Raw genomic sequence first — 27,177 nt, forward strand, 5'->3', positions numbered from 1 at the left:
CAGAAAAAGATCTACCTGCCTGAGTTGCCATCCAGCCTCAATGGGCTTATCGACTTGGTGCTCCACATGGATACTCACATCAATCAACTGGGGGCGCACGCCTGTCCTACACGTCTCCCCGGCAAACCTAAGAGTGGCAACCCGAGCAGAGAGAACACGGTCAGTTCCGTCCTCGATCATGAGCCCATGCAGGTGGGTAGAGTTTGACTGATCCAGGAGGAGAGAGAGAGGTGGAGTTCCAGAGGACTTTGCTTGTATTGCAGTGGCTCTGGACATTTTCTACTCACCTGCCCGGTAAAAGAGCCAGCCAGGTAGTAAACTTGAGACTACTATCTCCGTCAGTGCACCAAATGGGTAGGAACTTCCCAACATCACCCGCACCACTGGACCTATAACTCTCTTCACCTCTGGAAACCACACTGAGACCATCCCCTTCCTCCTCATGGACTCCCCTGTGGCACCCATTGTCTTAGGTCACCCCTGGCTAGTCAAACACAATTCACGAGTGGATTGGGGTTCCGACACCATCACCTTATGGAGCCAGTGCTGTCATCAGTCTTGTCTGGTGTCTGTTTATTCTTCTGTGTCTGGTTCTGTTTTTAAGGAGGAGGCAATGGTTTTCACTGCCATGGAGAAATTTATTTCTGATTCTCTAGCATCAGGGTTCATCCACCCTTCCTTTTCTCCAGTGGAGGCGGCGTTCTTTTTTGTTGGTAAGAAGCATAGTTCTCTGTGACCTTGTATTGATAACTGAGAGCTGAACAACATCACAGTGAAGAATACCTATCCTTTGCCGTAGATGTCTTCAGCCTTTGAGAGGTTACAGGGAGCATCCATCTTCACAAAATTGGATTTACGTAACGCTTATCATTTGGTCCGCATCAGAAGGGTGATGAGTGGAAAACTGCCTTTAACACCCCTAGAGGGCACTTTGAATACTTGGTTATGCCATTCAGGCTTTCCTTCTCGCCAGTGGTTTTTCAAGCACAATGATGTGTTGAGAGACATGGTAGATCAGTTCATATATGTTTACCTGGATGACATATTGATTTTTTCTTCGTCTCTCGAGGAACACGTGCAACACGTTAGACGAATGCTCCAGAGGTTACTAGAGAATGGGCTTTTTGTCAAGGTGGAGAAATGCGTATTTCATGCACAGCCTGATTCCTTCCTAGGTTATAGCGTCTCATCTGAGGGAATGCGTATGGATCGTGACAAGGTGAAGGCTGTGATAGATTGGCCAAGTCCACATTCCCGTAAGGCCCTACAGCGGTTTCTGGGATCGCCAATTTTTATCTGCATTTTATTCGCAATTTCAGCCAACTAATCTCACCTCTGACCGCCTTGACCTCCCCCAGAACTACATTCAGGTGGTCTCAGCCGAGGCTGTATTTACCAACCTCAAGAGCCGCTTCGTTTCGGCTCCGATCTTAGTCACCTCTGATCCCACACGTCAGTTTGTGGTGGAGGTCGACACGTCAGAGGTGGGAGTAGGTGCAGTGCACTCATTACCCGATCCCTACTTATTGCCCTGTCTTTCATCTTGTGTTTGTCAGTGCGTTGTTTGTAGTTTCCCGATCATATGCCTGGTTTCTCGTTCCTGTTTCTTCTCTGTTTCTCGTCGTTGGATCTTCGCAATTCTGAAACCCCATACACTCCACACCACCATGGACCGATCATCTCAGTTCCTGTGTCATGCTTTCCTTATGTCTCTACTCATCGCCACTTCCTGGATCACCATCAGACATCTCTACATACTTGTTGTTCCTGCCATTATTCTCTGTTCATTGTTAATAAATCCTATTTCATTTACTTGCACTTGCTTCCTCACCATTATTTACCATTATTTACAGAGTATTTTATCTGGACTCCAATAGCCAATCCATATCTTCCTTCTCAAAACAACACAGAACCAGCCACATGGAAAACCGACACATCCCAACCCACAGCCAACTCTGAGCTGCCAACCACTGCTCCAGTTATTGCCAAATCCCAAAGTCAAACCACTGGCCAACCGGAATCACACACAATTTACCACCAACTTTGAAACAATTATCAGCCCAGACAGAACTGCCCACGATCACAGTCCAAATCACCAGATGGGTCACTTCACCGACCAGGACAGGTCCCATTGGTCACAAGCTCAGGAGGCGTTTGGACATTTGCTGCCCTGGTGCTGGTGGCTATTTGCTGGTTTTTATTTATTAGTGAAAGTCGTGACATTTGCCATGTATGGTAACCCATACTCGGAATTTGATTTAACCCATCCAAGTTCACACACACAGCAGTGAGAAGTGAACACACACCCGGAGCAGTGGGCAGCTATATATCCAACACCTGGGGAGAAACTTGGGGTTCAGTGCCTTGCTCAAGGGGCACTTCAGCCATGGGTATTGAGGGAAAAGAGTGCTGTTGATTCACTACCAGCCACCTAAAACTCCAGCCAGCACCGAGAATCAAAACGGCAACCTTCGGATAGCTATTCCAAGTCTCTAACCATTAATTCAAAGCTGCCTCATTAGTTTTATGCTGCTGCATTCTGAATCTTTTGAAGAGGTTTGATTGCATGTGTGTCACGGTGTCTGGTCTGTGGTTCCCTGGGTGTCCACTAGTGGTCTCACTTCCCCATAGGCACATCACTGCAGGCACTACATTTCCCACAAAGCCTTGTACCTTCTTCACGGTAATTAATTAATTGCACTCAGGTGTCTTCACTTTCATCTTCATTATCCTGTCTATTTATACTGGTCTGTTTTCTGTCTGTGTCATGGAGTCCTTATTTTCCGTCATCTGGTTTCCCGGTGTTCCCTCTAGTTTCGAGTTTCTTGTTTCCTGTTTGTTTGTTTCTGGACTGATTTTTGGTTATGACCCCTGCTTGTTTTGATTCAGATTTTTGGATTACCCAATAAACACACACTGCTCTTGGATCTCTCGTCTCCTGTGTCCCGATCATTACAGAAAAACTCCATCTGATCAGATCCAGTGGTGTGGGATTTTGTCTCCGTTGCCCAGCCAGCATGGAGGAGTGGAGGAGAAGATTCATTAAATTAACCGACCTCATGAGTTAAGCACTACCACAGTTAGACCTCAGGAGTCAAGTCAAGTCACCAGTGTTCTTCATGGGCAAAGTCAAGTCACCAATGTTCTTCATGGGCAAAGGCAAGTCACCATTGATCTTCATGAGCAGATGCACGTCACCATTGATCTTCATGAGCAAAGTCAAGTCATCAATGATCTTCATGAGCAAAATCAAGTCACCAATGATCTTCATGAGCAGAGTCAGGTCACCAATGATCTTCATGAGCAGAGTCAGGTCACCAATGATCTTCATGAGCACAGTCAAATCACCGTTGATCTTCCTGAATCCAGTCAAATCACCACGGATCTACCAGAGTCTCTCCACGTCTCTGCTGAACTACCAGAGCATCTCCACGTCTCCACGTCTCTGCTGAACTACCAGAGCCTCTCCACGTCTCTGCTGAACTACCAGAGTCTCTCCACGTCTCTGCTGAACTACCAGAGCCTCTCCACGTCGCTGCTGAACTACCAGAGCTTATCCACGTCTCTGCTGAACTATCAGAGCCTCTCCACATCTCTGCTGAACTACCAAAGCCTCTGCGGAACTTCCAGAGCTCGTCACGTCTCAGCTGAACTCTCTGAGCGCTCAACTACATAACATGGTTTTAAAGTGGTTTTGGCAACTGTTTGTTAATGAATTCATTGGTTTTAGCTAGTTTTAGCTGGATTAGCATAGAAAAATGCTAACAGCATGCTAGTAATCTTTTAATCAGGATAGAAACCTGCTTTTAACATGGTTTTAAAGTGGTTTTGGCCATTGTTATGCTGGTCTTAGCTTGTTTTTAGTTTTCTTTTTTTCTAAATAAACTGGTTTTAGCTGGATTAGCATAGAAACATGTTAACAGAATGCTAGTCATTTGCCAATCAGGCTAGAAACATGCCTTTAACATGGTTTTAAAGTGGTTTTGGTGACTGTAATAGTGGTCTTGGCTGGTTTTAGCTGTTTTTTTATTGTATTTTTTATTGTAACTGTTTTTAGCTGGATTAGCATAGAAACATGCCTACAACATTCTAGTAACTAGCTAATCAGGCTAGAAACATGCTAGCAACATGATAATAACTGGTTAATCATGTTAGCAACATGCTAATAACTTGGTAATAATGCTAGCAACATGCTAGTCTTTTGCTACTCACTTGCTAATCAAGTTAACAACATAATAGTTACATGCTAGTCACTTGCTAATCATGCTGGAAACATTAATTAAACATTGTTAATCCGCTAAATAGTCACTTCCTCTTTTCGGAGAAAAACTAAATTGACAATATACAAAACCAATTCCAAAAAAGTTACTCACAATTCCAAATTGTGAGTAAAAAAAGAATGTAACAATTTGCAAATCTCATAAACTTATATTTTATTCACAATAGAATATATCAATATTAGTGATAGTATATCAAATGTTGAAAGTGAGAAATTCTGAAATGTCATGCCAAATATTGGCTCATTTTGGATTTCATGAGAGCTACACATTCCAAAAAAGTTGGGACAGGTAGCAATAAGAGGCCAGAAAAGTAAAATTTTGATATAAGGAACAGTTGGAGGACCAATTAGCAACTTATTAGGTCAATTGGCAAAATGATTGTGTGACCGAACGCGTACCAGCAAGACAGGAATCGGCCTAGACTACAGAAATAATTAGGCTATTGATATAATTTTGGTTGTCGACTACGCCATCTAGGGACTTTACACCCTAAAAATATATTACCAGCCACCAGCTTTTAGGTACTCAAAGCACACAGGTTCGTTATCAGCAAATAACTAGACAGCAAATGACTAGAGTCATGGGTTCTAAAAAAAAACACTTTACTTAACCTACTGCAAGTACATTATAACAATCACCCTATCAGAGGAGCAGTATACAGAATACTCAATTGTAACGGAACCCACAAGAATTGGAAAAAAAGAAAACACAAAAAAGGTCAAGAGACAGCAATGGTAAGTCACAAAAAAAATAAAAATTAAAAATAACACATTCATCAACACAACCATACAGGGCTGAAAGACATATACTCCAGGCACCTCTGGCTGGAAGTGACCTCCAAAGAAAAACAAAAATAAACTCCACTCAATATTCACACCACACCGGTGAAAAACACCAATCTTAAGTGAACGGTAGACCCAACTACCACAGCCCTAGAGCACCCGCCTCAGTGACCCTCGGCTCCTGCATAGAAATGCAAAAGTAAGCAAACAATACAATAACCAATGTCACGATCAACATAATACAAAACAAGAATTAATTAAATCAAGATGGAATAATCAGCTGGACTTCCACAACCCAAACCCAGCATATAATAATATAATAAATATAATAATCAAAATAAATCAAACTATTCAATAAAACGGATAAATGAAAATAACACAAATAACAGAACAGAAAACCAAAATAAGGAACTAGACAATTAAATTCACCATTGCATTTTTAGGCAAACAAACCCCAACCAGGTAGACTGGAAACAAAAAGGAAAAAAAAGAAACACTTAAAATCCGGGTGAGACAACAGCGCTGACCGCGCTGTTCGCGCTACCACCAGATGTAATGCCCAGCCACAGACGACGATTTCCCTTTTGTAGATGAACTGCAGCTGGTGTACAGCCACCACTACCGGCATCACCACAGAACCCTGCAAAGATACACTCACCACTCAGACACTCACCTGATTAAACAACCGGCCAACCCCAAACTAGCGGCACATCAAAGTGGTCCAACTCATTCGCATGCTACCAGCCTATACCAGCGCCAACAAATAATATTTATAGTCATATCCCCAGCAAACAGATCAAACGCAAACACTTACATATACCTTTTCTCCTGCAGCACGTCGAGCCGGAAATAACAAACCAATAGGGCAGGTATTACAACCCATCGCATCACCCAACTGGCACAACCCATTTAAATACGCACTTCCTAATTTAACATAACCAATGAGTGATCTTTACGTCACCCACACACTACAATCTTCCCCCACCTTTTGCTTCGTCGACCCGACTGTGAGGAAAAACTTTTAATTACATGGTCTAAACCAGGCGGAAACACTGCTTGTAATCCCAAGACCCCAGCGTCCGCCACCACCGCCCTAGGGAGCCGATAAAGATTGGGGTGTTGCCCCGCTGTCGCTCATGTAGTACGCCGCACTTCTCTATCTGCACTCTGACTCGGCAATGCAGTCGCCGGTACAACTGGAAGGCCTAACCCCGTAGTAGCACCAGCCCCATCCAGTCCCAAGTATGTCAAGTCCTCTTGCACTGATCCACCCACTTCAAGGGGTGAAGCACTGCCTACCGGGGCTGCATTGACCTGTGGGACATGTGACACAACAACCCATAAGTATTCCTCCTCATCCCCAGGCAGCTCCTCATACTCTGTCATGAGACTACTAGTATTAACCGAATACATCGGTCATGACCAGGAAATTTTAATGTCCCGAACGGGCTGGTTCCAACACCATAAAATCAATGGCCACCATTTCATTGGGTCTTGCAGCCAACACTTGACCCATAAACCCCCACGCTAATGGCTGAGTATCTTTAGCTACCTGACAGCGCTCACATTGCCGACCCCATTCCGCCACCACTGATGACATACCTGGCCAGTAGCATCGTTGGCGTACCAGTTCTGTTGTGCGTTCAATGCCCTGATGCCCATGTTGCTGATGGAGCTGGGGGAGGACCTCAGCTCTCAAAGCGGCTGGTAAAACCAGCTGTAAATTTTCCTCACCTCCTTTGGGGCAGAACATCCTACAGTACAGTACCCCATTCTGCTTCTCTAGTCGGTCTTTCTGACGCAATAGAATCTTACTTGGTCTAGAGAGCTGTTGCTGCTCTTCTCCAGCCAATGGTACCTCTTGGCCCCAGAACCTAAACACCACTTGAATATCCGGATCCTCCTCTTGCAATGCACGTAAATCAGTAGCCACATAACCTGGCAAAACTGTAATAGCGGCAAGACATGCGGGTGCCATTAGCTCTACCTTAGTGGCAGTTCTTACTAGTGCTGGGATACAACCCCCCACTGTCAGCTGTTCCCCTTCCACACTCCACGTCGGGTTTTGCCTAGAAAGTGCATCAGCATTCTAGTTACTATGACTGGAACGATACCTAACCTCAAAGTCAAACGAGGCCAACTGAGCGGCCCAACGCTGTTCAGCTGCCCCCAACTTACCAGAAGTAAGGTGACTGAGGGGGTTGTTGTCGGTGAACACTACACACCGGTTTCCCAACAGGTATTCTCGAAATTTTTCAGCTATGGCCCACTTGAGCGCAAGAAACTCTTTACGTCACACTACATTCAGGTATAAAAGGAGCCTCTCAGAGTGGCAGTGTCTCTCAGAAGTCAAGATGGGCAAAGGATCACCAATTCCCCCAATGCTGCAGCGAAAAATAGTGGGGCAATATCAGAAAGGAGTTTCTCAGAGAAATATTGCTAAGAGATAATCATCATCTACAATGCATAATATCATCCAAAGATTCAGAGAATCTGGAACAATCTTTGTGCGTAAGGGTCAAGGCTGTAAAACCATACTGGATGCCCGTGATCTTCGGGCTCTTAGATGGCACTGTATCACATACAGCAATGCTACTATAATGGAAATCACAACATGGGCTCAGGAATACTTCCAGAAAACATTATCGATGAACACAATCCACTGTGCCATTTGCCGTTGCCGTCAAAAAAGAAGCCATATCTAAACATGACTTTTTGATTTTAAACATGATTTAAAATGTGGCAAAGTGGAAAACTGTTCTGTGCTCAGACGCACCAAAATTTGAAGTTATTTTTGGAAAACTGGGACGCTATGTCATCCGGACTAAAGATGATAAGGACAACCCAAGTTGTTATCAGCGCTCCGTTTAGACCTGCATCTCTGATGGAATGGGGTTGCATGAGTGAGTGTTGCATGGGCAGCTTAGACATCTGGAAAACATTTGGTGCATCATAAAGCGGAAGATGCGACAAAGAAGTCCTAAGACAGTTGAGCAACTAGAAGGCTGTATTGGACAAGAATGGAACAACATTCCTATTCCTAAACTTGATCAATTTGTCTCAAGTCCCCAGACGTTTCCAGACTGTTATAAAAAGAAGAGGGGATGCCACACAGTGGTAAACATGGCCTTGTCCCAACTTTTTTGAGATGTGTTGATGCCATGAAATTTAAAATCAACTTATTTATCCCTTAAAATTATACATTATACAGCAAAATAATATCTTGAAGAAAATATTTGGTGCACATTATACAATTTAAATATGATTATTCTGTTAAATATTTGTATTCTTACAAAATACGTTTATGAAAATAAAATAGAAATCATGAGAAAAATAAAAACTTCTAATAATCTTCTTGTGTGCGAAATTTTAATAATATGAAAAGCTTTAAACAGAGTGGCACAAAGCTCTTATGCACATCCAGGGTGCAGAATGGTGCACTTGAAGCAACATGGAGTCAAAGCGCTTCTGCACATCTAGGGTGCAGAATGATGTTCTTGAGAGAGCAATCAATAAACTCCAGTAATTTTATGCAAATCCCCAGACTTTATCTACACATCAAGTATTATAATAGCAACATATCATCTTTTAGAGAGCGTTTTACACTAGTGACTGTCATAACTGGTTGTGACGTGCTGTTTGAATGCTGAGCGGAGAATGACTGACGGCTGCAGCAGAAGGGAGATCAATTTCTGTAAACTTAAATTTAACAATGTAAATACAATTCTGTCCCTCACATTAAGGTATTGAAAGACTTCAGATGAAATAAGCTATATAGTGCATAAAAACCAAACTGGTTCTCTTCTTGTGTCATATAAAAAGCACAATAATCACGGTTGTCTGAAACAACCACAATTAGATCAAATAATCATGATTAGATGGTTATTTTATTATCAAGACAGGCATAAGTAAAACAGTTTTGCAAATGAACTTTGACCACTTTCTTCAGCAAATCAGGTTTTACATGTTGTTTTATGGTGTCTCCTTATCCATACACCTTTTACCTTTTTATTTATTATTCTCAGGTAGGTAAGGAAAGTCTAATCTGGACTAAACTATAAGCATTCTGAAAGTACTTACAATTTACTCAGAAGACTTCCCTGCGGTCAGTTCTTGCTTACGGCTCTTAAATTACTACTCTGGTAGACAATAACTTGTCAATAATATAATATAAGTTTAAAAGTTAAAAAAAAGTTATATAAAAGTAAAATAATCCGTCCGTCGAGTCTCTCTCTCAGTCTTTTATACGTAGACGCCGAACGCTGGTTCTTCTGATGTCATCACCTGGACTGCTGCCAAGTCCTTCTCCAAGGCTTTCAGTTGTTTACTGCGCTTTCATTTTTTTCAGTATCTTTGAGCCTTTTTTCCTCTTGTTCGTCTCTTAACCGTCTGTAACATACACCTTAACTACTACATTTTCCATTTATCATAAAAAACTATTTCTAATACATATGTGTTTCTACTCTAAATCAGTCAGCGGTTTTATTAATGTTAGTGAAGTCACACATTACATTTTCCATACAGCATTAATAATTGGTTTACATATTTGTACTTAAGCAAAAGCATTATTACTAATCAGGTAACATCAGTTTAAAGCAAATTAAGCATTGATCAAGACGGTACAATTGCAAAATCATCATCTCCGTTAACAATGTCAAGTATTCATTGTTTTGCTCTTTGGAACAAAATGCTACTGTAATCAACATAAATTTTATACAGTTAGTATGCCGTCAAAAAGAAGACTATGCAATTTTAAACAATTCTTGAGTTGTTTCTTGTTGTTGTATTCATAGCCAATGAATTCACATGTGATTCTTTTTTTACTCATCCTGTGGTTCTGACTGCAGTGTGGAAATGCTGCATGTTAGCGTACACATGGTGAGAACCACAGGCTTTGGTGGCATTAATGGTTTGTGAACACTGCTCAACAGGAAGACATGGTGTCAAATGCTGAATAGAGTTGTGAAACACAAGAATAGCTTTGATAGTTCCTGAGAAATATTTTACAAAATGTGTTTTGTGCTTGTCACATTTGGCTTGAATGATGCATTTTACTGTCTAAGCAACTGAGAAAAACTGGAATACATTTTTATTTTTTATTTTATTTTTATTTGTATTACACTTTATTAATAAACTTTATTAGCTCTGCAGACCTGGATACAGGTACAAAATATTGTTAAAAATGTGTGTGGTTCATTTACATAGCCTTTCTAATATGGTATCAGACCATATATGGGTTCATTTGAAAGCTAAGAGATTTTTTTTAATGTATTTTTATGATACATAAAGGTGGATAATTATGCTTAGAAATGTAATCATCCCACACACGAATATTAACCTAATGACTGTGAATAAAGTTTCCTAAGAATGTGTATTTTATATATTTACACAAAACAGTCAAGTCATATATCACAAGAAAGCTCTCATTCTCAGAAATTTGACTATGTATTATTTGATTGTGTGACAATCACTTGTCAAAAGAGTAGACCAATACAGAATACACATCAGTGGAATGATTTAAAGCTGAAGGATGTGGATTCTATTTTAGATTGTGATAGATCAGATATATTTTATTATTTATACAGTCTTGTGTCTCCTGAAAGAATTAAACTGATTGTGGAAAACTCAAAATGTGAAATTTGGTCCAACTCATTTATGCCATTTTGTATATTACTACTAAAAGGTAACATAATTCAATCAAAAATCTAAAAAAGTGCTTATGGTACATAGTGCAATAGGATTTTGGGGTTATTATGATTTATAAAGTCTGTTTTTGCAAAGAAAACTCTAAATGGCACTTATAGATGCTTCACTAATCCAATAACCCCTGTTTAGAGGCTTATTTGAAAGATTTTTATTTTTTCGTGGCACCTAGTGGCATCAAACAAAAGAGCTGGACCTTACAGAACCTGAATAACAGATATTAAAGAAAAGAAAAAAAAAAAACATATATAATATTTTGTAGTTCAAAGGGTTTTCTTTCAAATTAAATATATATTTGCTCCATTGTATGTGTATAGGGCAAACATTTAAATTTGAGTATGTCAAATTTAGGTGAAAAAAAAAAAAAAAAACTGTATTAACCAAGAATGAAAGATGACATTGACATTTAAATTAAATTACAATTATGATGTGTTTAGTTTAACTAGCATTTATCATTCTGCAAGAAGCACTAAAAAAACTAGATCTGAAACCCACCGGTATGAGCTTCTCCTCACATTGCACGTGGTTTATTTGCCATCTCGACAACATCAACTAGAAATTTTTAGTAATGCGTCTTAATGCAAACTTAATGCTTAAATGTATTCTATCTCTTATTACTTCCTCTTTCACATCATTCTCTCAGTTAAATATTGATACTTGTCTGATGTCAGTTATTTCTTTCTTCAGATTTTTCCAACTGCATCACTACACAATCAACAGTGTGAAACATACAGTGACCAGTGTAGTCTACCCAACTATATGAGTGCAAGAAAAAAATATTGGAAATGTATTTTTTTTTTTAATCTCCCATCTCTTAGGCTATTTATTCCCTTTAGGATACTGGACTGGGATGTGTGGATTGTGGAAGTGGAGATGTGGAGGGATCATGATGTCAGAAGATGGCATCCTCTATCGGCCCAAACCTATGGTCGATTAGTGTTGAACACAGAGCTCAGATCCAGTTACACTAACAGAGAGAGCAGGTCATCTGTAACTCTGATGAGAGCAGTCTCAGTACTGTGATACGGTCTAAATCCTGACTGGAAATCCTCACAGATACCATTTCTCTCTCCGAAGGAACGTAGCTGAGAGTAAACTGCCTTTTCGAGTATTTTTGACAGAAAATGAAGATTTAAGATTTGAGGTCTGTAATTAACTAACTCTGTAGTATCAAGTTAAGTTTTTTTTTTTTTTTTTTTTTTTTTTTTAATGAGAGGCTTAATAACAGCCAGTTTGAAGGTTTTAGGTACATATCCTCATCCCTGGCCTTGGTGTATGAATATTAAACTGTGTTCACAGATACAAATATATCAGTGTCAGAGGCCTGGCAGAATAGAAATACCGGTAGGTTGATGTTTTGGCTTGTTCTATTCATCTCCACTACACTAGCCAGTGAGGGAGGAAGCTGTTGTTGTTCACTTTATTGTCATGTAAACAGGGTCGGCGCGTGCCTATAGGCGAACTAGGCACCCACCTAGGGCGGCAGCTCAGCCAGGGCGGCAAGAGAGAGAGAAAGAGAGAGAAGCCGAGAGAGAGATGAGAGAGAGAGATGAGAGATGAGAGAGAGAGAGAGAGAATTATTAATTAATTTGTTTGTTTCACATTAGGTTACAATTATCACACTTATATCAACAGATTTTTTTTTAGTATAAAAAAAATAAAAAAAAAACCTTTACATTTTGAATAAAAATCCGCGCCCGGCAGCGCCCTATTAGTTTTTCTATATGCACGCATTTATGCATAAATACTTTAATGTATATTCAAAAATGTAAAAACTAATAAAATTATCTGGTCATGAGTACAATTGCCTCCGTGGAAGATCGCTTTTCGCTGCTTAGACAATGGGCCCGTATTTGGATTTTTATATGACATCGCATCTCTCAAAGAAAAGGAGAATACAATAGTTCTTCAGGATTGCTTAGGACTGGTAAAGACTTGTTGAACTGTTTGAAGAGCTGACTGCTTTGGGCAGACGCCTGGTTGCTGGATCTAAGCCACTGGATGCACTTAAATTCATTTGTGAAAAAGGGATGGAATAAATTTTTCCAAATGTTTTTGTAGTTTGTAGTTTTGTTGAAGTGGGATGTCGAGGGTTTGTGGGCCAATCCCTTTGCAGGGCCTAAAAAATGCTTGGCATCACAGGGGCGAGCAAGCGAAGGGCCATCAAGTTGGCCACTGATGCTGCAGAAGTAGCATCAAGGTGGCTGTGGATCAGGAGAGGAGAGGTATGGCGTGTAGGGTAGTAGCGCTACCTGGAGATAAGCTGGGACCTGATCACCCTGGCTGGGTTGCCTAGGGGAGGGGGTCTGATTGTTGAAAGACCCGAAACCCCCCCGTGATCCTAGGTTACATCACTGATGACATGTCCAGGTGGACCAGACGGTGTATCTAAAATCTTCTGTAGCATTGAGAGTGCTTCTCACTGTCCCCTTCACTGTGAGCTCTGGAGAACGCAGTTTCTCAAAGCTTAAACTGATAAAAAATTATCTCAGAAGTACAAGTTAAACTCGAGGACACAATCAAAGCATTTGCCGCTGTGAAAGCCCGACGCGCACGCTTCTGAAATGTAGGTGTGTAAATGTGTGTATCAGAAAATCGAAACCTCTAGTTTTGTGAGCCTTTTTTTTTCGTAACTTTTATCAAAGATCTTCTGTAACACATGAGGTACACTTGTGTGTCTTTAATCTGATGTTTCTCAAGATCTGACCACAGGTTTGAGGAAGTCTTGAGGCTTTAACACACTCTGTGTCTTTAAGCGTCTGACATCATTCAGTCAGTATGGAGCTCAGTCCACTTCCTCTTCTGCTCTGTGAGTATTATTCTCTCTTAATGTGTTTCAGTGGAATAGTTATTATATGATGTAAATGATCAAGTGTTTTTGTGTTTCTACATTTATGTCTTTTCTGTCTGATCTCAGAGTTTCAAATCCAGCTGTAGTTCATGATATATGATGTTTTCAATAGATTCAAATATGAGTGAAAGATGAGTTTGAGAGAGGAAGTGTGCAGTTAGTGCTGTTTGTGAAAGAGAAATGCTCTCTGTTGTGTTGTAGATCAGTGTGTTTGCTCAGTGATTCAGTTTTGTGATGTGTAATGCTGTTGAATCAGTTCTGTTGGTTTGTTTTACAGTTATTGTTGCTGTTGTTGTAATATTCACTAGTTCACAGTTAGTAAGAGTTTGTCTTTATTCTTCTGCTCGTGATCAGACTGCTGGAGTGAAGTTCCCTAAACACTTCTCTGCTGTGATCAAATCTATAAAATACCAGTCAGATGATTTCATGTTTATCTAGACACATATACAGACCAGTTAATCTTTATAATTATCAGCTCAATGTTCACATTGTAATGAGGTTTGTCTTTGTGTTTTTAGTGCTGATCTCAAACATCTTCTCTCAACAAACTGAAGGTGAGTCGATTTGATTCATATATTTCATGACATACGACTGATTCTACAGTAACTTACAATCCAGTTGAGAAATTACTTAAATCCTTTAACAAATTGAATTATTCATGTGACAATCTGAAATGTGACAAGATCAGTCTATCAAAACCAGCAGATATGTTTCTTATATTCTCTGTGAAATCAAAATCTAAACATGAGACAAGATCATCTTCTGTTGGAAAACTTTCAAAACTCATGTTTCCAAATCCTCAATGATTGTATATTGACAGATCTTTCATAAATTACTATTACAGCAATAAAGAACAACACTTCAGTCTCATCTGATTTATGTGTGTTTTAGACTCAAGTATCTGTTCACACAGTGGAAGCAGTATGTTATTTTTATTGTGAATTGTTGTCATTGTACAGAAAACCCAAAAGCCAGAGTGAGCATCAAACCTGCTCAACATGTGTTCAGAGGAGAGACAGTCACTCTCAGATGTGATGTATATAGTGAAGGAGTCACTAGCTGGCAGTACAGCTGGTATAAAGACAGTTCAGGCCATGTTTTCAGTGAACTACAGGAACACACATTCAGTTCTGTTACTGAGTCTGATGCAGGTGAATACTCCTGTTATGGAGCAGAGAGTGAAGGACCACGAACATCACTCCGCAGTGATGATGTTACACTGACAGTATCAGGTGAGATTGATCATCTCTTCACATACACACACAAGTTTAACATGTTATTAATGAGTGATTTCTCAGTTTCAGTTCCCAGAGCAGTGTTAAGTGTTTCTCCACAGAAGTGGTTGACTGAAGGAGATTCAGTGACTCTGATCTGTCAGGTTAATGGTTCCTCTACAGGCTGGACATTCAGCTGGTTCACTCAAACTCTCTCATCAGGTAAGATATAATGTGCTTCATGATGTAACATCTGAATAAACTGACTTCATAAACAAACAGAGAGATTAAAATATTGAATCATTCTGAATACTCTGATTATACCAACAATGGTCATTTATACGACTCTCATTTCTTGAGCTAACTGCACATTTTCACTTCATACAGGCAACAGCAATCTTTATAATCGTCTCTCAGACAGCAGCAGAGGAGCTGGAGGACACTACACTGTCAGTTCTGCTGATCTAAAACACACAGGAGTTTATGTGTGCAGAGCAGAGAGAGGAAAACCAGCATATAACTCAACCATCAGCAACACACAGCTACTGTGGGTCACTGGTGAGTTCAGACTGAACACAGAATGAATGAGACACTTAGGCCCAATCCCAATTCTATCTTACACCCAAGGGGTAGAGGTGAACATATTCCCCTAAGGATTAGGACACCGTTACCACGTCACACATCATCATTCGTTGTCTAGCTCTTACAATACACACACATACTGGTGTGCTGGTGTGCATTAGAGCCTTTAATTATGGTTCTGTATTAATGAGCTGCTTACTGACGCACAGACATTTCGGAAATCATGCAGCAAACACATCCAGGAGAAAATAAACTTGTCAACGCTGCCCCACGACTTTTATTAAATACAGTTTAATACTGAATCGCTACATTATATTTTCCAGCAGCGAGAGGATAAAATTGCTTTTTTGAAGTAAACTCACTCTAAAAAGAGAAACGCACAAATGCGAATACAAACAACATACATTTCTCTCTCTCTCTCTCTCTCTCTCTCTCTCTCTCTCTCTTTCTCTCTCTCTCTCTCTCTCTTTCTCTCTCGACTAGGCAATATTTGAGAAAATGGTTTAGCGATTTCTAATTATTGGGGGATTCGTCTACGGCAGTTGTGGCCCTGATCAGACATATGCTGTGGCACTATCATGCAGTCTGTAATGATATTATCGATTTTTATAAATATTAGTGATTTTTGCAAACATTTATTTGAGTAACTTGACCAATAATATGAACTCACAACTGAATGTAACATAAAACAAATGATTACGTTTCGTTAAAATCTTTATTTATGCCAAAAAAAGCTTACATTTATGTGTCTTTTTGTTCGCTGTAGCAGCCATGTTGCCAAGATAATTCATACGAAAAATCTTCGTTTGAAGGGCTATGTGGCCCTTCCCCTTACCCCTACCCCTCCAACCAAAAGAGAATCGAGACAGGAAAGGGGAAGGGCTAAGGGGTAGAATTGGGACTGGGCCTTAGTTTCATTTCATCGCTCGGCTTTTAGTGTTTGTTTGTTTCTCATGTGCTACAGTAAAGGGGATTAAACAATATCAACAACACTAGTGTAAACAAATAGAAAGACATTTTTTATCCATCATATCTTTTGGACTGAAATAGCACAGATACTAAATTGTGGGGACGAGGTGTGATTTCGGCAATTGGCACACCAGTAAAAGCTTGGGTGCTCCCGGTGGCCAATCCTCTCTACTTGTCCTTTCCTCCACAGCAAGCCAATCATGTCGGGAGGAGTTTTTTATCCATTTTGACTGCCTTATAGTTTGCATGTCAAGAGGAAACAATTGAAAGCCAAATATTTGAATGAAAATATAAAAATGTCAGTGGGCAGTTTATAATTTGTTAATACCATCTCTCTGCTTTGATTGATAGCATTTTCATTTTCATCGAACAAAGTAAACAAACGCTTGACTGAAATTTATGTTTTATGAATTACTTTATTAAACAAGTTATTTTACTGAAGTCTACCCAGAAAGATACATTTAATAAAGTTTAATGCATTCACAGAATGTATCCATTCATTACACAAACACACACACACACACACACACATGCAAACACAGACAAACTATTGGGGATATTACAAGCTTTCAAAAAAACAGTTGTCAAACATGAAATGTTTGTCTACTTATATCTTTGTATATTTATACTTTACAGCCGCTAACTGAAGTTGACATTGACGAGCGATGACTAAAGGCAGCTCAGATGTGGAGGCTTAAGTTTGATCTTGGTGCTGTACAAGTTCTTTACTGCATGAAGGAAGAGTTAATACAATATTAGACAATTATTTCACAAAGTACACCTCAGTAAAAATACAGAGGTCCAGACCTCGGTGACCTCATAGCTGCTTACTGGCATGATCAGTCCCCCTCAATCCGTCTAGCCCTCATGTTAGCTGGCCCTGATGCCCACTGCTCCGGGTGTGTGCAGATAATTAAATAATTCATATTAAATAAGTAAAATTCTATATGTATCATCTTATTTCCACAGCGACACATCCTGCACAAATCAGTTCATAATCAGATCAGAGGTGTTTATTGGTTAGTCAGAATTCACTCTAAACTAATTCTAAAAACTAATTCTTCCCATTATAACAAGAAAGAAGGTTTCTCACATAATCCATTTCAAAATTAAAGAAGATTTTGTTTGTCCACGAATAATGGTTTAGGAATGACAAACGTTAGTGGAAAAAAAGAAGCGAGTGAATCCACGAAATCATTGCCATGATTGACAGGGATAACGAGCGAAATATCTGACAAGCTGGTGTCAAAAAAGAGCTGTGCATGAAGAGACGCTGAGTAAATTCAGAGTAACAATGAGTGATGAGTAGACTGAAATTGGGCTCAGGTGGTTGTGCTGCGGGATGTGTTTCCCATAAATTTATTTATTGTTGGAGACTCCCCACAATTTTAAAACTGATGGATTTTCAAAAAGGCTTCATTGAATAAACATGAGTAACGTTACGTACTGCACGTTTAATAATAATAATTCCTTACATTTATATGTTTAAATATTAAAGCGAGGCACAGGTGTTTTTATATCGCTGTATTTCAGAAAGAAGACTTGCATGTTATATGCCCGATAAAGCAGCGTATGAGCGTAGCAGCTCTGCTTTGTTTACAGCTGTTACTGGGGAAACCTTTATTTCTGGCGCTTTATGTCTATGCTTTAAAACATCTCCTGCTGGCAAATAATGAATTTGAATTTTCATTAAGTCCGCCTGATCCACACAGCAAACATTTTGTTTGTTATCAAAAAATATCTACTCTAGAGGGACTTGGCTGTTGTTATTGATTCTATTTGGAGTCTACCGGAAGTTAAGTTAGGTCCACAAAAGCGCTCATGCGCAGTAACGTTTGTTTATGTTGTTGCCCTTGAAATCGTCTTTAACAGTCAATTTATATTAAGGCAAATAGCAAGTTGTGACAAAAAAGTGGAAATGGCAACTAGGCTGATGAGTGAAAATCTCTGATATCATCTCTTGGTTATAATTTCATTTCCATTCTAAAAGTCTTTGGTTTCCCACCAAGAGACACATTTTTTTTTTTTTATGAAAAGTGAACCTTTAAAGTGAATTTTACTGCATATGCTTCAGAATATTTTAAGTGTTTAAAAATTGTACACTATAGATGAACAGTGGGTAAAGGGCAGTGTTTTGTGTGTGTGTGTGTGTGTTTCATAAACTTGGTACTGATAACAGTTCAACATTATCTACCTTTGGGGTCTTTGCTCTTATATTACAATACTTGTATGCCTACATTAGCTAGTTATAGATTAAGAGTTATTGTTTTTTTACAGATGACTTGCTGCTGTGTTAAATAACTTGCATGTAAGTTGTCAAAATATCATTCTGTTCTGTAAATACATTGTCTGCTGGTTTATTTAGCAACTTTTCAGTACACCACATTAAGTTTCCACTTAGTACTGTAAGACTTTGAATGTTAAATATTTAAATGTTAAACAATTAAAAATCGTAGAAAGTAAAATAAATAAATAAATAAAAATAAATAAATGGTACGACAACAAATAATCAATTATGAGTGTGTCAGATTTATAGTGTGCAAATAATCATGTATTGACAATAATCAGATGTATTATAAAATTCAGCTTAGGGCCCAATAAAGACTTGGGCCGGCCCTGACTGTGTGTGGGTGTGTGTGTGTGTGCGTGTGTGTGTGTGTGTGTGTGTGTGTGTGAGTGTGTGTGTGTGTGTGTGTGTGTGTGTGTGTTCACTTCTCACTACTGTGTGTGTGTGTGTGTGTGTGTTCAGTTCTCACTACTGTGTGTGTGTTCACTTCTCACTACTGTGTGTGTGTGTGTGTATATGTGTGTGTGTGTGTGTGTGTATGTGTGTGTGTGTGTGTGTGTGTGTGTGTTCACTTCTCACTACTGTGTGTGTGTGTGTGTATATGTGTGTGTGTGTGTGTGTGTATGTGTGTGTGTGTGTGTGTGTGTGTGTTTTCACTTCTCACTGCTGTGTGTGTGTGTGTGTATATGTGTGTGTGTGTGTGTGTGTATATATGTGTGTGTGTGTGTGTGTGTGTTTTCACTTCTCACTGCTGTGTGTGTGCACTTGGATGGGTTAAATGCAGAGCACAAATTCTGAGTTTGAGTCTCCATACAGTACTTGGCCACACGTGACTTTATTTAGGCTGTGTGAAGTGTTAAATCAATAAAAGTGTCTTGAGTTGATTTCTGAAGTGTAGTTGTAATTGTCTTCTCAGGTGTTTCTCCTCCAGTCTCTCTGATCGTCAGTCCCAGCAGAACTCAACACTTCACATCTGTCTCTCTCTCCCTGAGCTGTGAGGAGCAGAGTAACTCTGGTGGGTGGAGAGTGAGAAGATACACAGATGAATGGGGACGGCTGGAAGATTGTTCATCATCTCTGTGGGGATCACAAACAGGATCTACGTGTACAATCAGAGACACCTTCACAGGTGACACTGGAGTGTACTGGTGTGAGTCTGAATCTGGAGAGAAAACTCATCCTGTTAATATCACTGTACACCGTGAGTCTGTGTTTCTGTGTTTATTCAGTTCACAAAGACCTCATTTTATGATTCAGATATAAATAGACTGTGATCTCAGTTCATTCACCCATGTGATCTTATCCTAAATGACAACAAGTCCACAAAACTATTAACCCTTTGAATAATAAACCAATGCTCAACCTCTTAGTTTTGTCATTTAAACAATAAAATAAAATCATTGTGATTCTCAGTTTAACCAGAACTGTTCAGAGAATATGTATTATTGGTATTATTATTGTATAGATTATTGTAACTGTCCTATTTGGGTTAGGTCTCAAAATTACTAGAACATCACACAATTTGCATAATTCTTGCCCGGCACGGATTCACTTCTGTTCACATTTCTGATTGTCATTTAAGATGTTCAGTGTTTTGAATGCACCTCTAAATTAAATGCATTATTATTATTATTATTATTATTATTATTATTATTATTATTATTATTATTATTATTATTATTATTATTGTCACCACACTGATTCTTACTATTCATCAGTAGATGTTTGCTCTGTTTCTGTAGTTGTTGTGATTCTGGAGAGTCCTGTTCATCCTGTGACTGAAGGAGAGACTCTGACTCTACGCTGTTTAGAGAAATACTCAACTCCACCAAACCTCAGAGCTGATTTCTATAAAGATGGGACACTCATCCAGAGTCAAACTACAGAGATGATCCTCTCTAATGTCTCAAAGTCACACGAGGGTTTCTACTCCTGCAAACACAGAGAGAAAGGAGAGTCACCCAAGAGCTGGATCTCAGTCACAGGTGAGAGTAGGAACTGTAAACACTATTGAAATGTTTCTGTGTAATATACAGCACTAATATGACTGTACAATGTGTTGATCTCAGCTTCCTCCAGAACATCAGGATCTGATCTCAATCCTGTGATAGTTGGAGTGACTGCTGGACTCACAGTTTTGATCATTGTCATCTTGGTCCTGCTGTGGTGCTACAGAAACAACAAAGGTTCATCTTCTGCCAGATTAAAATTCAGTTACACATTTCCTAAACTTGTGACCTGTTGTCCTTCAGCAGCTGGTTATCTGATCTTAACCGGTCTCCCAAACTGACAAAACCTGTGTTTTGACTGATTTTAAAGGTCCTGTTTTTCGCGTTTTTTTGAAGCTTTGATTGTGTTTACAGTGTAACAGTGTATACAATATAACATGTGTTCATGTTTCGCGTGTAAAAAAACACAGTATTTTTAATACATAAAAACGGGCTGATGACTTCCTTGTTCTATAAAGTCCCTCCTCACGTAACGAGTTCTGATTGTGCCAGTCGTTCCTGTGTTGTGATTCGACACCAGCTTTCCTGGAAACACGATTGGGCTAGTTTTTGAGAAGCAAATGGGAAGGAATTATTTTGAAAACCTGGCAATCCTGATCTGAACCATAGAGAGTAAAAGAACGCATGTGCTGGAGATGTACTTATAATCACAGGGCCGTTTTTACTGACGAGATGGGCCCTATTGCCCTAACATCTAGTTAATAAAGCTAAACAGCATTGCCCTTTGTGTGATAAGTCACAGAAACTGTTAAACGCACCAACTTAAATAATAAAATACACTTACCGGTTGTGGTCCATAAACAATGCCTTCTCCAGACCAAGAGGGAACTGCTCCTTCTTTCAAGAATAATCTTTGTGCGAGTCCAGCACTAAACTGATTGAGATTGAGGAAGCTGTCCTCAGCAAAATCTGCTGCACATAGTTTTACATGTGGATTATAATTTTCGGGAACTGAGTTAAACATAAATTGTAGCCATTAATCTCTAAGTACAGCGTTCCTGGGAAGCCCAATCAAAAATGATTGGACTCTGAGATGAAAATAACAGCGTTTAAACAACATGGCGACAAACACAAACGCAGCTCTTCCTTCTCTTCCTTCCTCCTTCTCAAGACCACGCCCCCTGTTTGTGTATTCATGTGGGCAGAGGTTAGTCAAAAAACTGTTTTAGTGACGTCATTACTGAAGGAACTAGAGGGCTTTGTCCGAACGGGTCGTTCGATGTAGGTGAATTCTGTTAAATCAAATATCTCGCTTGGCATTGAACTTTGACCTTTTGAATTTTACAGATATTATTTATACTCTAACAACAACATTACACACTAACTAAAGTTTAAAACATGGGATCACGAAGAACGGGACCTTTAAAGGGTTTTTGGGTAGTTTTCAGCTGAGCAGGTACTACTCCTAATATAGACTATTACAAATTAGCAAATTCATGTATGCTTAAAGGAAATTAAAGCCTTTTGTTTCCTCAAAATATTGTCCTGAACAGTTTCTGTTTGTCTAGGTGGAAGATCTCAGTCTCTCTCTCGTGTCGGTCAACAGAAGAACAGCATTCAGACATCAGAGCAGAACCAGAGTGAAGCGGGACACAAAACACTCACGTCTGGTCAGTCTTCACCCATTAATCATTTGACCATAAATCTTTACAAGCTGAGACTGAAGATACTTAGAAATAACTTTCAGCTCACAAGACAGATCTCAGACTAAATAATTTCCCCTTCTTCTAAAGTGTAATGTGATATCTGTGTAACTACTGTAACATTTTAATATGATGTAATTCAGTTTCATTTCATTATCAGTAATGCATAAATTATTTCACATGTCATTCATAATGTTAATAGCACATGACATATTTAGCTGAGTTTAGCTTTAATCAGTGTCAACATGAAAGCAGTATTTTTCTGTGGGCTTAAATTAATAAAATGCATTAATTTATTACAGGAACTGCTCATATTTATGACTCTTGTGATGCCACAATTAATAATGACATAAGCACAGGTACAGAAGGTAATTATGTCAGGCTGATCATTTACTAAAAAAGTAGTTTTTTTCTAAATAATCAAATCTCCCTGTTTTAAATTTCACTGATATTCGCAGAGCAAATTCAGTTCGAATAAAGGTCTCATCCTTTTCTCTGTTATTCATTGTAGACATTGTAAGTGGACTTACTGAACTCACTTACGCTGAGATTGAGCTCAAATCTACAGAGAAACAGAAGAAAAAGAAAGAAAACAAAGGTAAACTGAAACAAAAGTTAATGTTCTTATGATTTAATGATCATGACAATAATGTTCAGCAGAGCTAAAGACCTCTGCGGTAAAAAGCACATTTGATTATAATTTATCCCACAACACAAAATAGCAACAAACACTTTTTCTCTTTTTTCACTGTTTCATTCTCCTAAACAAACATTGTTAAATAAGCCTGATCCATAAAGGTCAATGCATTCAGATAACAATACAATATTTTAAGGTAATCTGGTCAAACATATAATTGTTTAAAAAAAAGTAATAATAATTATATATTTTTTTAAATAAATTCTCTGTAGATGTAGAGATTTTAAGAATATGATGACACATTTCATATCCCTGTTGGACACAGAGTCACTAGTGATATTAACAGTTTTTTTTTTCTTTTTATCTTACAGGTAATACGAGTGAAGGTTCAGACACTGTGTACTCTCAGCTGAATCTGGAAACCCATCAAGGTGAGTGTCAAAGTAAAAAGATCACAATTCACAAGGAGCCACGGACAACTGCAAACAAGCATTGTTGAGGATCTAAGAATAAAATTAAATATGCAAAAATTTTAATGTGCCTTTTTTATTAATTGACACATTTTCAGCAGCTGGATGTAGTGATGTGACGTATGCTCAGGTTAAATAAATGGCTGGAGGAGAAACTTTCAATCCCAGGACACTGATGAGTTTAGGCTCATCAATTCTTTCTTCAGCCTTCATGTGGTTTATACACTGGAAAAAAAAAACAGATGATCTTTTAGTACTAAACAGTGTTTATTTTATTTTTTATAAGAGGCAGCAGCTCATCATTTTACTGTTGATTGAGACCAGGTTTCCCTTATTTGTGTGTTTCTTAATTTTAAATGTATTTGCAAAATAGTCATGAACAACCTGGAAATACCTTGCAATTTTTAAATGTCTGGAAGAGTTGTCTTACAAGTAAATGTATATGATGATTAGTTTTATTTTTTATTTTTTATTTTTTTTGTAGCTATGCTTAACTGTAAAATGATTTTAAAAATCCTTATTCAGCAATCACAAACATATGAAAAAATGTGTATAATATTAATAAAAATCATGGGACACCATGGAAATTCATTGTTCAAAAAGGAAAATCTGTTGTAGCTTGCTTGTTTGTCTTATAATCACTTTTAAGCTTTAATATTGTAATTTCCTGTAATTTTAAATATTCTTATATTAATAAAATGTCATTGCTATGAATACCTCTATGTGAGTCTAATCTTTAGATTTTAAAACTGCTTGAAAAGTTTTTGACTTCTGTTGTAGCTTGCTTCTTGTTCTTAGTTAGAAATTATAATAATTTTTCACAATTATAATTATAAACTAGTTTTTCTGTAATCTATACTTTTTGTTTATATCTTTATTACAATAAAATAAGATCTAATTGCTACAATGGTAGTGTGTAGCATGAGCGTGAATGACTTGGTCATCATAAATGTGATGCTTGAGCAAATAAGTATAAATATCTTTGCACACTGATATATGTCGGCCGATGATTAATGCGCATCTCATCAGTAAAGCCGGTTCCATCAGGTGTGTGATTTCACATAGAACAGCTGTTACTACACAGAACCATTGTTAACTGACAAGCTGCGCAAATCAATGTTGATAATGAATCAACATTGAACCTCCTACATGTTACTTATGCAGGAGGGTATTCAGGTGAGTGTTCAAATGTAAATTTCAGGAAAGTTCTTTGTTTTCTTAGGGAGAAGTCATCCCTCAGTACAGACGGTCCAACTCCAGCCTTAAAGGACATACCCATGTACTGGCTTAAAGGTGGGGGTGAAATGCTCGTTTTCACTCAATATCCTGTTAATCTTGAGTACGTTTATTTTTTTTATATAGTGCTTTAAACAAAATACATTGCGCCAAAGCACTGAACAACATTCATTTGGAAAACAGTGTCTCAATAATGCAAAATGATAGTTAAGGGCAGTTCATCAGTGAATTCAGTTATGTCATCTCTGTTCAGTTGAAATAGTGTCTGTTTTTATTTGCAATCAAGTCAATGATATCGCTGTAGATGAAGTGACCCCAACTAAGCAAGCCAGAGGCGACAGCGGCAAGGAACCGAAACTCCATCGGTGACAGAATGGAGAAAAAAACCTTGGGAGAAACCAGGCTCAGTTGGGGGGTCAGTTCTCCTCTGACCAGACGAAACCAGTAGTTCAATTCCAGGCTGCAGCAAAGTCAGAAGAATCATCTGTTTCCTGTGGTCTTGTCCTGGTGCTCCTCTGAGACAAGGTCTTTACAGGGGATCTGTATCTGGGGCTCTAGTTGTCCTGGTCTCCGCTGTATTTCAGGGCAGTAGAGGTCCTTTCTAGGTGCTGATCCACCATCTGGTCTGGATACGTACTGGATCCGGGTGACTGCAGTGACCCTCTGATCTGGACACAGACTGGATCTGGTGGCCACGGTGACCTCGGAACAAGAGAGAAACAGACAAATATTAGCGTAGATGCCATTCTTCTAATGATGTAGAAAGTACGGTGTTATGTGAAGTGTTTCCGGTTCCGGTTTACCTAATTAATGCAGCCTAAAAATCCTTTAACGGATTTGGATATTAAAAGCATATTAGTATGTTATGTGTATGCCAGGTTAAAGAGATGGGTCTTTAATCTAGATTTAAACTGCAAGAGTGTGTCTGCCTCCCGAACAATGTTAGGTAGGTTATTCCAGAGTTTAGGCTCCAAATAGGAAAAGGATCTGCCGCCCGCAGTTGATTTTGATATTCTAGGTATTATCAAATTGCCTGAGTTTTGAGAACGTAGCGGACGTAGAGGAGTATAATGTAAAAGGAGCTCATTCAAATACTGATGTGCTAAACCATTCAGGGCTTTATAAGTAATAAGCAATATTTTAAAATCTATACGATGTTTGATAGGGAGCCAGTGCAGTGTGGACAGGACCGGGCTAATATGGTCATACTTCCTGGTTCTAGTAAGAACTCTTGCTGCTGCATTTTGGACTAGCTGTAGTTTGTTTACCAAGCGTGCAGAACAACCACCCAATAAAGCATTACAATAGTCTAACCTTGAAGTCATAAATGCATGGATTAACATTTCTGCATTTGACATTGAGAGCATAGGCCGTAATTTAGATATATTTTTGAGATGGAAAAATGCAGTTTTACAAATGCTAGAAACGTGGCTTTCTAAGGAAAGATTGCGATCAAGTAGCACACCTAGGTTCCTAACTGATGACGAAGAATTGACAGAGCAACTATCAAGTCTTAGACAGTGTTCTAGTTTATTATAAGCAGAGTTTTTAGGCCCTATGATTAACACCTCTGTTTTTTCTGAATTTAGCAGTAAGAAATTACTCGTCATCCAATTTTTTATATCGACTATGCATTCCATTCGTTTTTCAAATTGGTGTGTTTCACCAGGCTGCGAGGAAATATAGAGCTGCGTATCATCAGCATAACAGTGAAAACTAACACGATGTTTCCTGATGATATCTCCCAAGGGTAACATATAAAGCGTGAAGAGTAGCGGCCCTAGTACTGAGCCTTGAGGTACTCCATACTGCACTTGTGATCGATATGATACATCTTCATTCACTGCTACGAACTGATGGTGGTCATATAAGTACGATTTAAACCATGCTAATGCACTTCCACTGATGCCAACAAAGTGTTCAAGTCTATGCAAAAGAATGTTGTGGTCAATTGTGTCAAACGCAGCACTAAGATCCAATAAAACTAATAGAGAGATACACCCACGATCAGATGATAAGAGCAGATCATTTGTAACTCAAAGGAGAGCAGTCTCAGTACTATGATACGGTCTAAATCCTGACTGGAAATCCTCACATATACCATTTTTCTCTAAGAAGGAATATAATTGTGAGGATACCACCTTTTCTAGTATCTTGGACAGAAAAGGGAGATTCGAGATTGGTCTATAATTAACAAGTTCTCTGGGGTCAAGTTGTGGCTTTTTTATGAGAGGCTTAATAACAGCCAGTTTGAAGGTTTTGGGGACATATCCTAATGACAATGAGGAATTAATAATAGTCAGAAGAGGACCTATGACTTCTGGAAGCACCTCTTTTAAGAGCTTAGATGGTATAGGGTCTAACATACATGTTGTTGGTTTAGATGATTTAACAAGTTTATACATTTCTTCCTCTCCTATAGTAGAGAATGAGTGGAACTGTTCCTCAGGGGGTCTATAGTGCACTGACTTTGATACTGTAGCTGACGGCTGAATGGTTGCAATTTTATCTCTA

At 38.8% G+C, this 27,177-nt stretch overlaps 1 protein-coding gene across 1 annotated transcript in view; it reads left to right on the forward strand.

The window, feature by feature from the left end:
- The window catches only part of LOC113065145 (Fc receptor-like protein 5), a 325,078-nt gene extending 300,358 nt beyond the window's left edge, over positions 1-24,720 (forward strand). The window contains exons 23-25 of the mRNA XM_026236355.1: positions 22,832-22,918; positions 23,329-23,388; positions 24,650-24,720. Coding sequence (XP_026092140.1) covers positions 22,832-22,918; positions 23,329-23,388; positions 24,650-24,693 — 191 coding nt within the window. The 3' untranslated portion in view covers positions 24,694-24,720. The remainder of the gene's footprint in view (positions 1-22,831; positions 22,919-23,328; positions 23,389-24,649) is intronic.
- Positions 24,721-27,177: the final 2,457 nt, after the last annotated feature.

This window comes from Carassius auratus, chromosome 47 (assembly GCF_003368295.1).
Source record: "Carassius auratus strain Wakin chromosome 47, ASM336829v1, whole genome shotgun sequence".
Lineage (NCBI taxonomy): Eukaryota > Metazoa > Chordata > Actinopteri > Cypriniformes > Cyprinidae > Carassius > Carassius auratus.